The following is a 12,686-nucleotide window of genomic DNA, read 5'->3' on the forward strand; positions in this document are numbered from 1 at the left end:
CCGACAAGGAAAGCAGAGGCAATGCCTGCACTGACTTGTGTCCACTAAAATCAGGTGCCGTTATCAGATTTGAACTTTAACCATGGAGACAAATATATAGTGAAGGGCTCATGTGAAAACCAACTTGCTACAGAAACAGGAATGCTCCTGAGAATCCTGAGGAAGTGCTTTGGAGGGAGGACAGAAGTGTCAATCCTAACACTCTGGAGCAGAGAGAAGCAGCAAATGACAGGGCACAGCTGAAAAGCCTACTTTGTACTCTGTTCACCATCATCAGAACAGGCAGGGTGAATGAAATTAAATTCAGAAATTGTGATAAGGCAGTGTAAAGCTGTTTTCAGCACTCTTCTCTGTCATGCAGAATTCATTCAGCATGCCCCTGCTTGCTTCATGTGTAAGGTGCCTCTACTTCTCCTGCAAAGGAAAGGAAGGACATAGACATTGCAGATAGTAAGCTTAACATTATGAACTAAAATCTCTCTGAAGTCCTCAGTCAACAGCTTGCTAACAGAGAAGACACTATAAACATGTGTAGCAGACAAGAAGGCACTGATTTGTAAAAAATTTATCCATAAAAAGCAAGATATTTCTGGTACCACTTTTGAATTCTTATATGACCTCATTTGGGTCCAGGTGCCTTGTTAGCCTTGTGTTGCTCATTGGACTCTTCTCTTTACTGTCCGACTTCTACAGTTTCTGCTAGAACAGAAAGTTGCTCACACAAATATCAAGGTCATTTGTTTAGATTGATTGGGCCTTATTGGTGGGAGAAGCAATTAGTCTATGAAGATTAAGCAAAGAAGCAGAGGAGTAGCGACCCTGAAAAAAATGATAGCACTTAGGTGGAATGGAAATTATCAGATAACTCAGCTAATCTCAAATCTTGGCTTATTCAGGAGTAATTACATAGTATTGTACTTACAGGACTGCTTTGCAGAAAGAACATTTGTTGTTGTACGTTTTCCCATCAGAGCCGCAGAAAGGTTGATAGAGTCTTTCGCAGTAAATAGGTCTTCCTCTCTCTAGCCTCTTGTATTCACTGCAGTCTACCTGCAAATACAGTATCATTTTTCTTTGAATCCATCTTTCTCACATTCTCCATTCACCTACAGAAATAATGAATATATGAAATTTTTGGACAAGCTTGTCCAGAGCAGCACAGTCAATGGGGCTCCATCATTTATATTAGCTGAGCCTAAGCCTCAAGAAAGAAATGTTCCTTCTGATAGAGATATGTGTGATGCTACCCATGTCAGGGACACATATCTTAAACTCAGGGATTTCTCTCTGAAAGACTTTGGCAGCATTTAAATAATGTTTAGTTTTATTTTTTTTTACCTCAGGGACCTCATGTTGTTACAAACTATATATTTTTATCCAGAAATAAAGGAGAAAATTCCTCACCTCATTCTCCTTGGCAGCATCTGCAATATAAACAGAATCACAAAAGATAAAATAAAAAACACTGTTGAACACTCAGTTTGCAACTGGGATGGTTTCATTAGTACCAGCCCTTCAGGCAACACCAAGCCTCTTACCTCCTTGAAAGTAAATACTGACATAGTTTTTCAGTGTTTAATAAGATACAGATGTCAGGACCTATTAAACAAGTGGACTTTATCATATTGTTTACCTTAGAAATCTGTGTCAGCAACTAGAACAGCCTTTGTCGTCAGAGGTAATGGAGGCTATTGCTCCCCTTTTCACCAGAGAAAGATTGAAGACCCAGGAGTCAATATTATGTTCAATGGCCAGTCTGTTTAGGATGAACTAGTTGTTGAGTATGACTGGGTTTTACTTCCCAAGTGTATAAAAAAAGAATCATATGTGGCTGTAAGCAAATCACATGGTCCTTTTATACTTCGATTTTCTGTCAATAGTGAGGATAATATCTTCTTTAAAATATAATACTAATTATATATAATGATGATAATGCAATTTGGATCATAATACCACTTTAAAAAGTGTTTTCGCTTGCCAGTCAATATGGATTGTAAACTATTTGGCAGAAGGATTGGCTCCTATTTTGTATACACATGGCATCTAATATAATGGAGCCCTGTTCTCAGGTGGGGCTTCAAAAAGCTCCTTCAAAACAATGATAATTACGCCTCCCAGAAAGTAATCAAGTAACATTGGCACGTCTCCATTATGGTGACACATTTGTTACTTTCTTTAGGAATGTATTTTGTTCTTCTCCTGTCCTGTAATTGTCATTCTGTGCCTTCCAATGGATAAAAGTTATCAGGCAGATGCTTCTGTACAGAAGGAGCAGGAAGCAAAAGCATTATGATTTAAAAGGCAATACAGCTCTAGCACTTGTGTATCATCTGACATAATACAGCTTTTTTTTGATCTCTAAACTGATTAAGCTTTCCACTGAAACGTCCTTTCATGGAGCTGCTTATATTTTCTCATCAAATAAAGTTGTCCGAGGTAAAGAAAACTGGCATAAATAATGCTCCATGTCAAGCTTCAGTCTATGTCACCAGAAGTTTGACTGAGTTTTCATTATTCTGAAATGGGTTTAGATTTAACCTACTTCCACAAAAACATTAAGATGTATTTTTTCTCTGGTGACCTTTTAGTATCCACTATGTATTTGGGAGTGAATGCAAAAAAGATTGATCCATAAAGTTTTAATGCAGACAAGATAAACTAGAAAGTTCAAGGAAGGGATTTGCTTGAATTCTTACAAAAGCAGTATTTATTTATTTTTCTGCAGTTAGTGAAACACTATTTGAAAGAACCGTTTCCATCAAAAGCATGCCATTTCATTGAAAGTGACATTTTTCATACAAATTTTGATTTTGAGACAATTTTCAAAGCAAACTTTTCAGAGCTATTCAAAATGGAAAAAGATTATTTTGTTCATAATTTTGGTTTTGTTTTAACATTTTCATTGTTTTGCTTCTTTAACATTCATAATGCTATTGAACTGCTGTACTACTAGCAGAGAAGATTTGGGCTCTCCTCTTTCAGTTACTCTAAATGTACTAATTTTTCTAGGTCTTTCTTTTTTTTTATTGCAAGTTTTTGTTTAAAAAAAAAAAATTACCAAGTGAAGGCACAAGAAATTCCTCCCAGCTCCCTGTTTTACCATAGAGCAACCTGTGCCTCAAAGCTCTCTCCAGCCTGGCAAACTGACATCATAAGGAGGTTATTCACAGCCATGTTATGTGACCTGTGCATAATCAACTGTCTCCTGCTTGCTCAGTTTGGCAGGAGAAGGACCTCATCAGCTCCAAGCTCCCTGCTCAGGTGGAGAAAAAAAATAAGGAGGTAAAATCCTGCTTTAGTTCTGAGGCTTTACAGTTCACTTTTTAGTTACAATGCAGAATGCAGCTCTGATTCACACCACCATCAAGGAATAGGTTTCATCTACTCAAGTTGCTAACTGTAAAGCTGGTGCAATATTGCTTGCTAAATATTGCTAAATAAATAAGCAGGTTGAGGGAGGTGATTGTCCCTCTCTACTCTGGTCTCGTGAGACCCCACCTGCAGTACTGTGTTCAGCTCTGGGGCCCCTAACACAAGAAGGACGTGGATCTGTTGGGGTGGGTCCAGAGGAGGGCCACAAAGATGATCAGAGGGCTGGAGCACCTCTCCTATGAGGACAGGCTGAAAGAGTTGGGGTTTTTCAGCCTGGAGAAGAGAAGGCTTCAGGGACACCTTCTAGCAGCCTTCCAGTACCTGACAGGAGCCTACAAGAAAGCTGGAGGGGGACTTTTTACAAGGGCACGTAGTGACAGGGCAAGGGGTAATTGCTTTAAACTGAAAGAGGGTCGATTTAGATATAAGGAAGAAATTCTTCACCATGAGGGTGGTGAGGCACTGGAACAGGCTGCCCAGAGAAGTTGTGGATGCCCCATCCCTGGAAGTGTTCAAGGCCAGGTTGGATGGGGCTTTTGAGCAACCTGGGCTAGTGGAAGGTATCCCCTGCCCATGGCAGAGGGGTTGGAACTAGATGATCTTTAAGGTCCCTTCCAACCCAAACCATTCTGTGATTCTATGATTCTATGAAATAGTGCACAAGCATATAATTTCACTTGCTTTCTGCCACCCAAGTCCAGCAACCATTGCTTACTATCCCAGTAGACTGAGAAGCTTGCAGTGTTTGAACATTAGAACTATAATATATCAGGAAGTAAAAAAGGTTACTCACTTGCTAAGCAAAGAACTGCCAGGGTGAGGAGCACAAAGGCGCTTGTTATCTTCATGGCAGACATGGGTTCTTGACCTGTTTCACAGACAAACTGTGCTCTAAAGTATTCCAGTACACTTAGCTTAAATGTGTGTTCATGTGTCTGTGAGAGCAGGTATATATATACACAGGCACAAAGAGCAGGAACCCTGGTGATGAAATCCCCCTTGTAGAGAAGATAATTAGAAGAAGGTGTTGCCCATGGGTAGTGTCAATAAGAATGTCTTCTGTACAACATGAAGGTCATAAGTACAGGGCAAAGATGAGCGTCACAGCATGGATTGTGTTGATAAAGGAGATGTATTGTACTTTGGCTAATCCCCTTGCCCAATTAACTGTTTCATCTCCATTAGCGAGTTCAAGGAGTGACTCAGTAAGGTGGTTACTTGTTGCTGTTCTGTTATTGCCATATTGACCCTTACAGCTGAACATAATTCCCAGAGAAAAAAAATAGTTCTTACTGGGTGTGTGCCAGAAGATTCATACCAGTAGAGCTGAAATGCTTAATTCCTGTTATCTTGAAATTTTGGAGACCCTTGTCACTAGCTGTGGATACAGGCGATGCTGGTTAGTGTGGTCATGCACTGGGCCCTTTCAGACTGCTCTGTGGTAGTAGTTGCTGCTTGGAAAAGTCTGTGATGTTTCACATGAATACCCTCAGCTTCACACACAGCCCAGAAGATCCCCCAGTCTTTCAGTGTTCTTCTGCCTTTAAAGTTCCACCAGTTTAGAGACTGGAAACAATGCTTTGTGATGGAAGGAGCAAAGGTACTGCATTGCACTGCCTAGCAAAAAGAAGTGGTGAGTTCACAGCCATTGTGCATCCTGCTGAGTTACTGCCTAGTTTGCTGTCATGGAGATATGGAGACGATCCCTCTGGCTGCCCATCTTCTCCTTTGTTGCTATTTCCAGCACAATAGGTGTCATATCATGTGGGATTCCTTAAACAAATCCAACACACCAGTGTGTCGGTGACAATCAATAAGCATAATTTTCTGGCTTTTATAATACAGACCAGGGGTAGAGTCACAACGGGAAACTCAGATCTGAGTCTTAGGTTTCATAAAGTTCAAAGTAACATGGACTTTTGAGCCTATATGGTTTTTTTAACCCATCCTTCCAGAATTGCCTTCTCTTTAGTGATTTGCAATGTAGATGTGGGAATTATCTCAGTATGAAAGATCCCTGCACACCATTACAATTCACAGTATTTCAGTGATCACCTTCCCTACATTGCAAGATAGACAGGGACTTTCTCCCCATGCAGGGGTTAGGGTCATATATGGTAATTTCACTAAGACAGAGGGACTGAAAGTTCTTACAGACAAGGTTGTAATAGGTCAAGTAGACCTTGGGCCCCACTAACTCATCCCAAGAGGGATACGAATCACCTTGTCTTTAAAGAATGTAGGTAATGAATAAATGGTTAATTTCTCATCACTTAATGGGACGAAAAAAATAAATGCCATTAAATCCAGTTCCAGGATAGGTAAAGATCTGGTCTGAGGTGGAGACCTGCAGATTTTTTTTAAAATGCCCTTACTTCAGTGATTTCATTTTAAATTTTTCTTTGTTTTTAACTTGGACATCTGTGCATATTCCTGTGAGGTGGAGATCACAAAAGACAGGCTGTGATTTAAATTAGGATTGGCCTGGATTCTGCTACTTTGGGATGTCAGTGAAATTTTTGTTCCGGAAAGCCCAAAACTTTTCTGAAGAGCCTGGCATAGAGCGTGTATAACATCATGGAGAACATTCAGGACATGTTCGTTGGTTGATGGACATTTACCAACATTAGGCAACAAGAGCAAAATCCGAAACAACCCAGAAGGTACTCCTAGCCTGAATAGTTTTGAGCAAACAAGACTCTTAAGGAGATCTTGAAACTATAAAACTGCAGCTTGACAGAACATGCAGGTACCTTGACACTGGTATGAGGAAATCTGCGACTTTGGTTACACTGTCTTGCCTAATATGGTGCTACAGAGTGTACTGTCTGATGCAACCTCAGTATCCATCCCATCTCTCTAACAGAATAATTTAAACATCTGTTTGCAGTCTTCTGAGTTGATGTAGGAAGATTTTCTTATGACTAGTGTAGAAAGGAAGAGAGGGCTTTTGGATATGAGAGGTGGCTAACGAGGGAGGCAGATTTTGGATCAGATTTTTCTTAGCATTTGAAAATTACCTTGCTATTGAAAGGATTCCTGATGCTATTCTATGCCCTATAGCAGGCAAGCCATGGTGGGAATGTTTTCTTTCTGGTAATGTTTAGGTGTTTTGATTAGGGCTTTTGAATCAAATTAAGATTAATTTTCTGAGCAGTGGACCTTAAGCTTTGTAGGGCTTGCCCAGACCACTCAGATAGGAGGGATGCAGTTCTGATGAGAAGCTGTGACATGTTGTAGGGTGTGCAAACAGCAGCTCACTACAAGCAGGGCACAGCAGGGGTCAGACGAAGTTCTGGAGATTTTTGTGTTTTGAAATATCAAAGCTATCTTGAAGCTTTGAGAAGAAAAATGCCATACACAGAAAGCAACAGTCTGTTTCACTTTCTGCAGGGAGATAATACTTGTATGCAAAATCTCAAAATGAAATTCGGTAAAAGGTAATGCCACAAAGCATTTATTGCAACTCCAGTTTAAAAAGATACTGAAATGTCTCAGTATCTACATGCCTAGCTTTAAGAATGGGCAGAATTCACATTAGCTAACTGGAGAAAATAGTCACTGTTTGACTGAAAAAATGCTTCATCTGAGGCGTCTTTCCGTCCAGACTTGCACAGGCTTGTCTTTTGCCCTGGTAGTCTTCATACGGAGCTGGTCTGACAACCTGAAACCTGTCATCGTCAGGTAGGCCAAAGGTTCATCTAGGTCAGACTGCTGTCCTCGAGAACATTCAGTGGTAGATTGAGAGGAGAATAGAGCGGTTCTTCTCTTGGTGGACAAGTTGAACATGAGTCAATGGTTTTCCCCCTATAGTGAACAAGTCCAGCTCTGCATACTGGGCTGAATGTAATTATCAAGTCCTAAAAAATTGTTGGTTGCCCCTGTTCAGCACTTATGAGGCTGCACCTGGAGTTCTGTGTACAATTCTGGGCTCCCCAGCACAAGAAAGGCACTGAAATACTGGAGCAAATCCACCAAGGATTGTGGACCACCAAGATGTTTAGAGGGATGAAGCACATGTCATACTAGGAAAGATGGAGAAAAGTGGTTTGTTCAGTTTAAAGAAAGAAGGCGAAGTATCATTGTTGTCTTCAGCTATTTTATAGAGGCATACAGAGAAGACAAGAGCCAGACTCTTCTCAGAGGTGCACAGTGAAAGGAAGAGAGACAACAGTGCAAATTGCAGCAAGAGAAATTCCAATTAGATGTGAGGAAAACAAATTTCACAATTAGAGTAGTCAAGCATTGGAACAGGTTGCCCAGAGGGATTGTGGAAACTCCATCCTTGGAGATACTAAAAAATTAATGTGTTCTAAACTGGCCGTGGTCTGGTGGTGGGGCAGGGATGTGGGGAACCAGGTGACCTCCGTGGTCCATTCCAACCTGAACTGATTCTGTGATTCTTACAGGTGAATACTAACTGTTGCTGGTAGTCAGCTGCTTAGGGACTTTGTGGCATGTTATATTTGTCCTTACAAGTTAGCATTTCTAGATTTCATAAAGCAGACATGGACAATAGAGTAGTTGGATTGATTTTAGCTACTTGAAAAAAAAGTTGTTTGTTGCAAAACAAGTGTTCAGATCTGTTTAGTAATAGCTGCTTCCCAGAGTTGGATAAGTAGGCCTCTTTACCATACCTGAAACTGATTCTGAAATTCATGGTAAATACTCTGTTTGGATTGAAAAATTGTGAGTGAATTTTTGGCCTCATCAGCAAACTCATACTGGTTTCCATTGAGCTAGGAGGTACTGTTTGAATAGGTGTATGTTAATTGTGGACCTCTGATAGTTTTCTCCTTTTATCATTGTATCTTGTCTTTTCCCAACTTCTTACCTCTCCAAGTTGTTATTTTGAAGAAGAAAAAGTAATTACTTGGTGAACAAATGTTTATTCACTTCAATGGGTCTGTTATACCTGATAAAATATTAGTGCATATTTTTCTGAGAGTGAGAACATTTGTCACAATTATTGATTTATTGCTTTTAGTTTTGGAGCCCCGAATGGAGCACAAATGTGATGCCAAGTACGCTGCTGCAGCACATCATTAGTTAAGGGCCTGCTTTATTCTGCACGGGAGGATGTGATCTGGCTGCATTCCAGAAAGCATTGATGCACAGTAGCTTGTTCCCATTCATATGATGGAGTGCCTCACATTGAGGACATCAACAATGCTGAAAAAATGGCACATGGAATAGCTAAAAAACATATTCTCACACACCATATATACCTGGGAAGAATGTACAAGCCAAGATAGATGTTGATATGGCCATGAATGGGAATTCAGACCTCTTAGTGATTCCAGTGCATGTTTATACGCAACCCAGTACAGAGGCTCCTTCAGTTTTATTGTGTGTGGGTGGTTAGGGTTGTCCACCCATGTGCAATTAATATATCAGACTTTAAAATCTTGCTCAATGGAAGATTTGAGAACCAAGTGATGCATTTCTTAAGGCATCAAACGGTGCCAAAACTTTTGGGTATTTGCCTGAAGGAAGATGAGTTTCCCATTTTCCACACCTTAAGAAAGATCAAAGGAGCCTTTCTTTAAAATTGCAGGTATCAAGCTGGGACAGATCCCAGCTGAAGGTTTCATATGTAATTTTAGAAAGTAAAAAAAACCCATCACCACGACTCTCTGCAAAGGCTGGAACTGATCTTTATTCTTTTTCTTTGTATCTTCTGATCTCTTTAAGATAAATTACAAGGATGTGATACCTGCTATTGTGCAACTAGCTTGTGAATCCTTTGAGTTACTTAGTGTCATACCATTGATGTTTCTGAATGACTTGATTCTTCACAGATATATGCAAAACAGGCATTAGCAGCTTAACTCTTAGCACTGAATTAATTGGAGAGTGAGCATTGAGTAGGACTTATTTTAAATTGCCTTCTATTTTGTATTTTAAGAGGAAATTTCCAGGTGTTCAGCACTTTGAAGTTCTGTCACACTGAAGTCAGTCAAACTGAAGTATTTGAGGAAAGGTTTCCTTTAAGGTTTTTTCATGTCTCAGAACAAGGCTAGAGGACATACATTTGTTTTGCCTCTATTAAAAACATTATAACTTTTATAGAAGAGAAGCTACAACTTGTGAAGAAGGGGGATAGGATGAAGGTCAACATGTAAGGAAGGGTGGCTATGAAGCATTTGGACCTGAAATCTGTGTTCCCTCACATAACCCCTAATTAGACATAAGCCTTTTTTTTTTTTTTTCCTTTTGCTGTTAGCAAGTGCCTGCTTACCCAGCTCTAATGGCTGAAGTGCTTAGAGGATAGCAAGCTCCTACTGCAACCTATTAGTGCCTCATTAAGTACACCATTTGTGAAGCATTCTTTAAGATGAGGAGCACCCACAAAAAGCCCTGAAGGGAATTAGTCAGTCTCTGTTCAGTGCAGAATTAGGGAGGTGTGGTAGGCAAAACCTAAAGCCACGTGTTGAATGATGAGCATGAATAGAAAGCTGGAGGAGCTGCCCCTTCCCAGAGAATGGTGGGTCACTGAGTAAGACAGGGGTTCAGTAGAAGACCTATTACGTGTCTGTATGATTAATGACTCTCATACCATTGGGGCCTCAGGAATAAACTTAGTTCTATCATTATTTTATTTTGGAAGCTTTGATTTTGCAATCTAAAGTTTTTTGGGGCCAATTTTGTGCAGCCTGATTGAGCCTATGCATTGTGACATCTGTAAGAAGGTTTCCAGATTATTTGCAGCGCAACAAGGAGAGGAATTAAGAAAGAGAAGTACAAAGATTAACTGACACATCAACTACTATTTTCTTGACTGGATGAAGTATGTTAGGAAATGATCTCCAGTGTATGGAGCCACCCTAGTGAATATTTGTGCTGTGATATTAACACCTTTTTGTACAATCTAGAGAGTTCCTCAGAGATGGGAGACTGTCTGACAATTTCTAGAGCAGATACTCAGAGGCACTGCATCCATATAAGGCCCAGGAAATGGATAACCAAGGACTGAAGCCAACTTTATGTCTTAGAGAGCAGCCATTTTACAATTAATTTGGTTTCTACAGAAAAAGGAGCAGTTTCAAGCTGTGTTTTGTTATTTTTCTGAAGAATCTTAGGCCATGACTTCCCTCAGTACCGGCTTCTCATTACCTCATGATCTATGCCAGAAAAGCTTCCTCTAGGGAGGTTTAATTCACCTTATGGGATCATAGGATAGAAAGGCATGTTCCTCTAAAGGTGATAATAGATCAATATAGTCCTTGTCAGGATACTTGTAAATTTAGCCTGAGTATTTCTGAGAGTGAAAACTAGGCTGAATCAAAGTTAATGAGAGGTTTCAGTGATTGGTTTCAATGGTGCCAGGGTTTCAACCCAGATATCTGAAGAACAGGAAGGTCCTACTAATTCTGAACACTGTATCAACAGTATTAGAGAGAAACCTCAAAGACCTCAAGATATATGTCAGCCTGGTTTCAACTGCAAACCTCCTCACCACAAAGGCCAGTGAACTTCAATGTACTCTTAGGCTACAAAAGAAACAATCACTTCTTAGCCTGCAGAAGAGGGTTTAGAAGAGCCTGCTGACTGACAGACGTCACTTTTCTGTGTTGTCCTGTACACTTTTACAGGCCATGAATTTGGTAGCATTAATCACTAATATTACTTCTCCCTACAGACATTGCCTCAAAAGTAGTGTATAATATTCTGGTAGGAAAGTGAAGCGTGGTATTAAGCATTCTTCTGAAAAGATCACAAGTAAACTAAATTTTCTTGGTTTCATATGTATTTATTATTAGCTTCTTTGTAAAACAAGCACAGTAAATTGCATTTATAGCAGAAATAAGATGCATGCACTTAATAAATACTAACAGCACTTGTAGCTAGATTATCAACAGCTGTCTGAAATATCAGATACTTCCCACATTTCAATGTTTAAATATCTTAAATTACCACCCATTTCTAAGACTGGAAAAAAAGGAAGCATGGTCACAATGGAAGTCTGATTCCGTATCAGGGATTAAGGCCTAAATCCTCAAAGATATTTTAATGTATTTTGCCTTCCTGAAAGTCAGGACTTAGGTGGTTTCACAAGAATGTACAGGCTTCAACACATGCTTCTGCATCTTTCCAGACCTGGGGACTTACACTGTAAGCAGTTCAGAACTAGGACTTTAGGTTTTTTCCTAAGGTTCTATGAAGACACCTAGCACATCTTGCAGTACTAGGGAAGTACTTTCAAAATTAACTATAAAAATCTGTATTCTAAAACTAACTTTAATTAGATGCTTAACATCCACATATAAAACCAGTTACTAATCATTCTCTGAAATATCAGATACACTGCAGCTAAACTTCTAAATAATTTAAGCTGCCTTGGTTTCAGTTGCAGATTCCTGACTACTTGTGCCCTGTGGTTCTGCCTGTGGCACAGCAGGTCTGAATTAATTTTATTGTCAGAAAACTCCACTGCAGGAGATGCGCTGGGTATCCATGGGTCACTGAATAAAGGGCCTCTAGTGATCACAAACACAAAAGAGTTTTGTTTAGGAGGTGTTATATTCAGCTACTGGCTCCCATTTCCTTTGATGTTCATGAGAGCTGGCAACAGGGCTCTTTCAACCACAGCACCTCAAAGCTGCCTCCACGCCAGCACTCCCAGTTGCCTCCACTGCAGCTTGGGTTCAGCTGCAAGTGTAGGGCTTTGAGAGTGGTTGAGCTGTCCTGCAACAACCATCTGCAGCGTTCACCAGCTGGGCATCAACATGATGTAAGCACAGACAGCTGACAAAATGCAGCAGCTAACTTTTCGAGGACTCTGAACTTGCAATTCCTTCTTTTACTAAAACATCTGCCATCAGATTGGAAGATGAGGCTGGCCCTGGTACATGATACATAGCTGCCTCATGCAGCCAAGGCTTTTTATCCTGATATATTTCAACAAAATAAATAAAAATAAATAATTAAATAATCAAATAATTAAACAATTAAATAATGGACTACTAAAACAGTTCTTTCAGTAAGTTACTTCCCAAATAAATTAACACATGAAACAGTTTGAATAGCAACTGACATCATCTGACATTGCAATTCATATCAAGTAAATAAATAACGATAAATAAATAAATGCAATGCAATAATATGCAGAACCTACAATAATAGCTGACAGCAATGTATCAAAATACTATGCATGTTAATATAACATGATGTATGCTGAAGGTGTTACTCAAATCTGGGGAATTTAAAAGAGCTGCCAAAATCAGGACCGTATTAATCTGTTACAAAAAAGATATGATATGGCTTCTTAATAATCTCAAATGCAGATTTTTCTTCTAATTATGCTTATGTTC

The 12,686-nt window shown here is 39.7% G+C and overlaps 1 protein-coding gene across 1 annotated transcript; it reads right to left on the reverse strand.

The window, feature by feature from the left end:
- Nucleotides 1-368: 368 nt before the first annotated feature.
- LOC104259613 (ovomucoid-like) lies at nucleotides 369-4,229 on the reverse strand. The gene is made up of 4 exons (XM_009815057.1): nucleotides 4,166-4,229; nucleotides 1,405-1,424; nucleotides 923-1,050; nucleotides 369-414 (listed from the first exon to the last, which is right to left on the reverse strand). The coding sequence occupies exons 1-4, from the start codon at nucleotides 4,227-4,229 to the stop codon at nucleotides 369-371; spliced, it is 258 nt and encodes an 85-aa protein (XP_009813359.1).
- Between the last annotated feature and the right edge of the window lie 8,457 nt (nucleotides 4,230-12,686).

This window comes from Gavia stellata, chromosome 16, assembly GCF_030936135.1.
Source record: "Gavia stellata isolate bGavSte3 chromosome 16, bGavSte3.hap2, whole genome shotgun sequence".
Taxonomy (NCBI): domain Eukaryota; kingdom Metazoa; phylum Chordata; class Aves; order Gaviiformes; family Gaviidae; genus Gavia; species Gavia stellata.

What these genes read in the sequence shown, in the direction of transcription:
- LOC104259613 (XM_009815057.1), bottom strand. Translation starts at nt 4,229, where the DNA reads ATGTCTGCCATGAAGATAACAAGCGCCTTTGTGCTCCTCACCCTGGCA. An exon ending in GGCAGTTCTTTGCTTAGCAA is followed by an intron (nt 1,425 to 4,165) that starts GTGAGTAACCTT and finishes TTTATATTGCAG; the next exon opens with ATGCTGCCAAGGAGAATGAG. An exon ending in ATGCTGCCAAGGAGAATGAG is followed by an intron (nt 1,051 to 1,404) that starts GTGAGGAATTTT and finishes CTGTATTTGCAG; the next exon opens with GTAGACTGCAGTGAATACAA.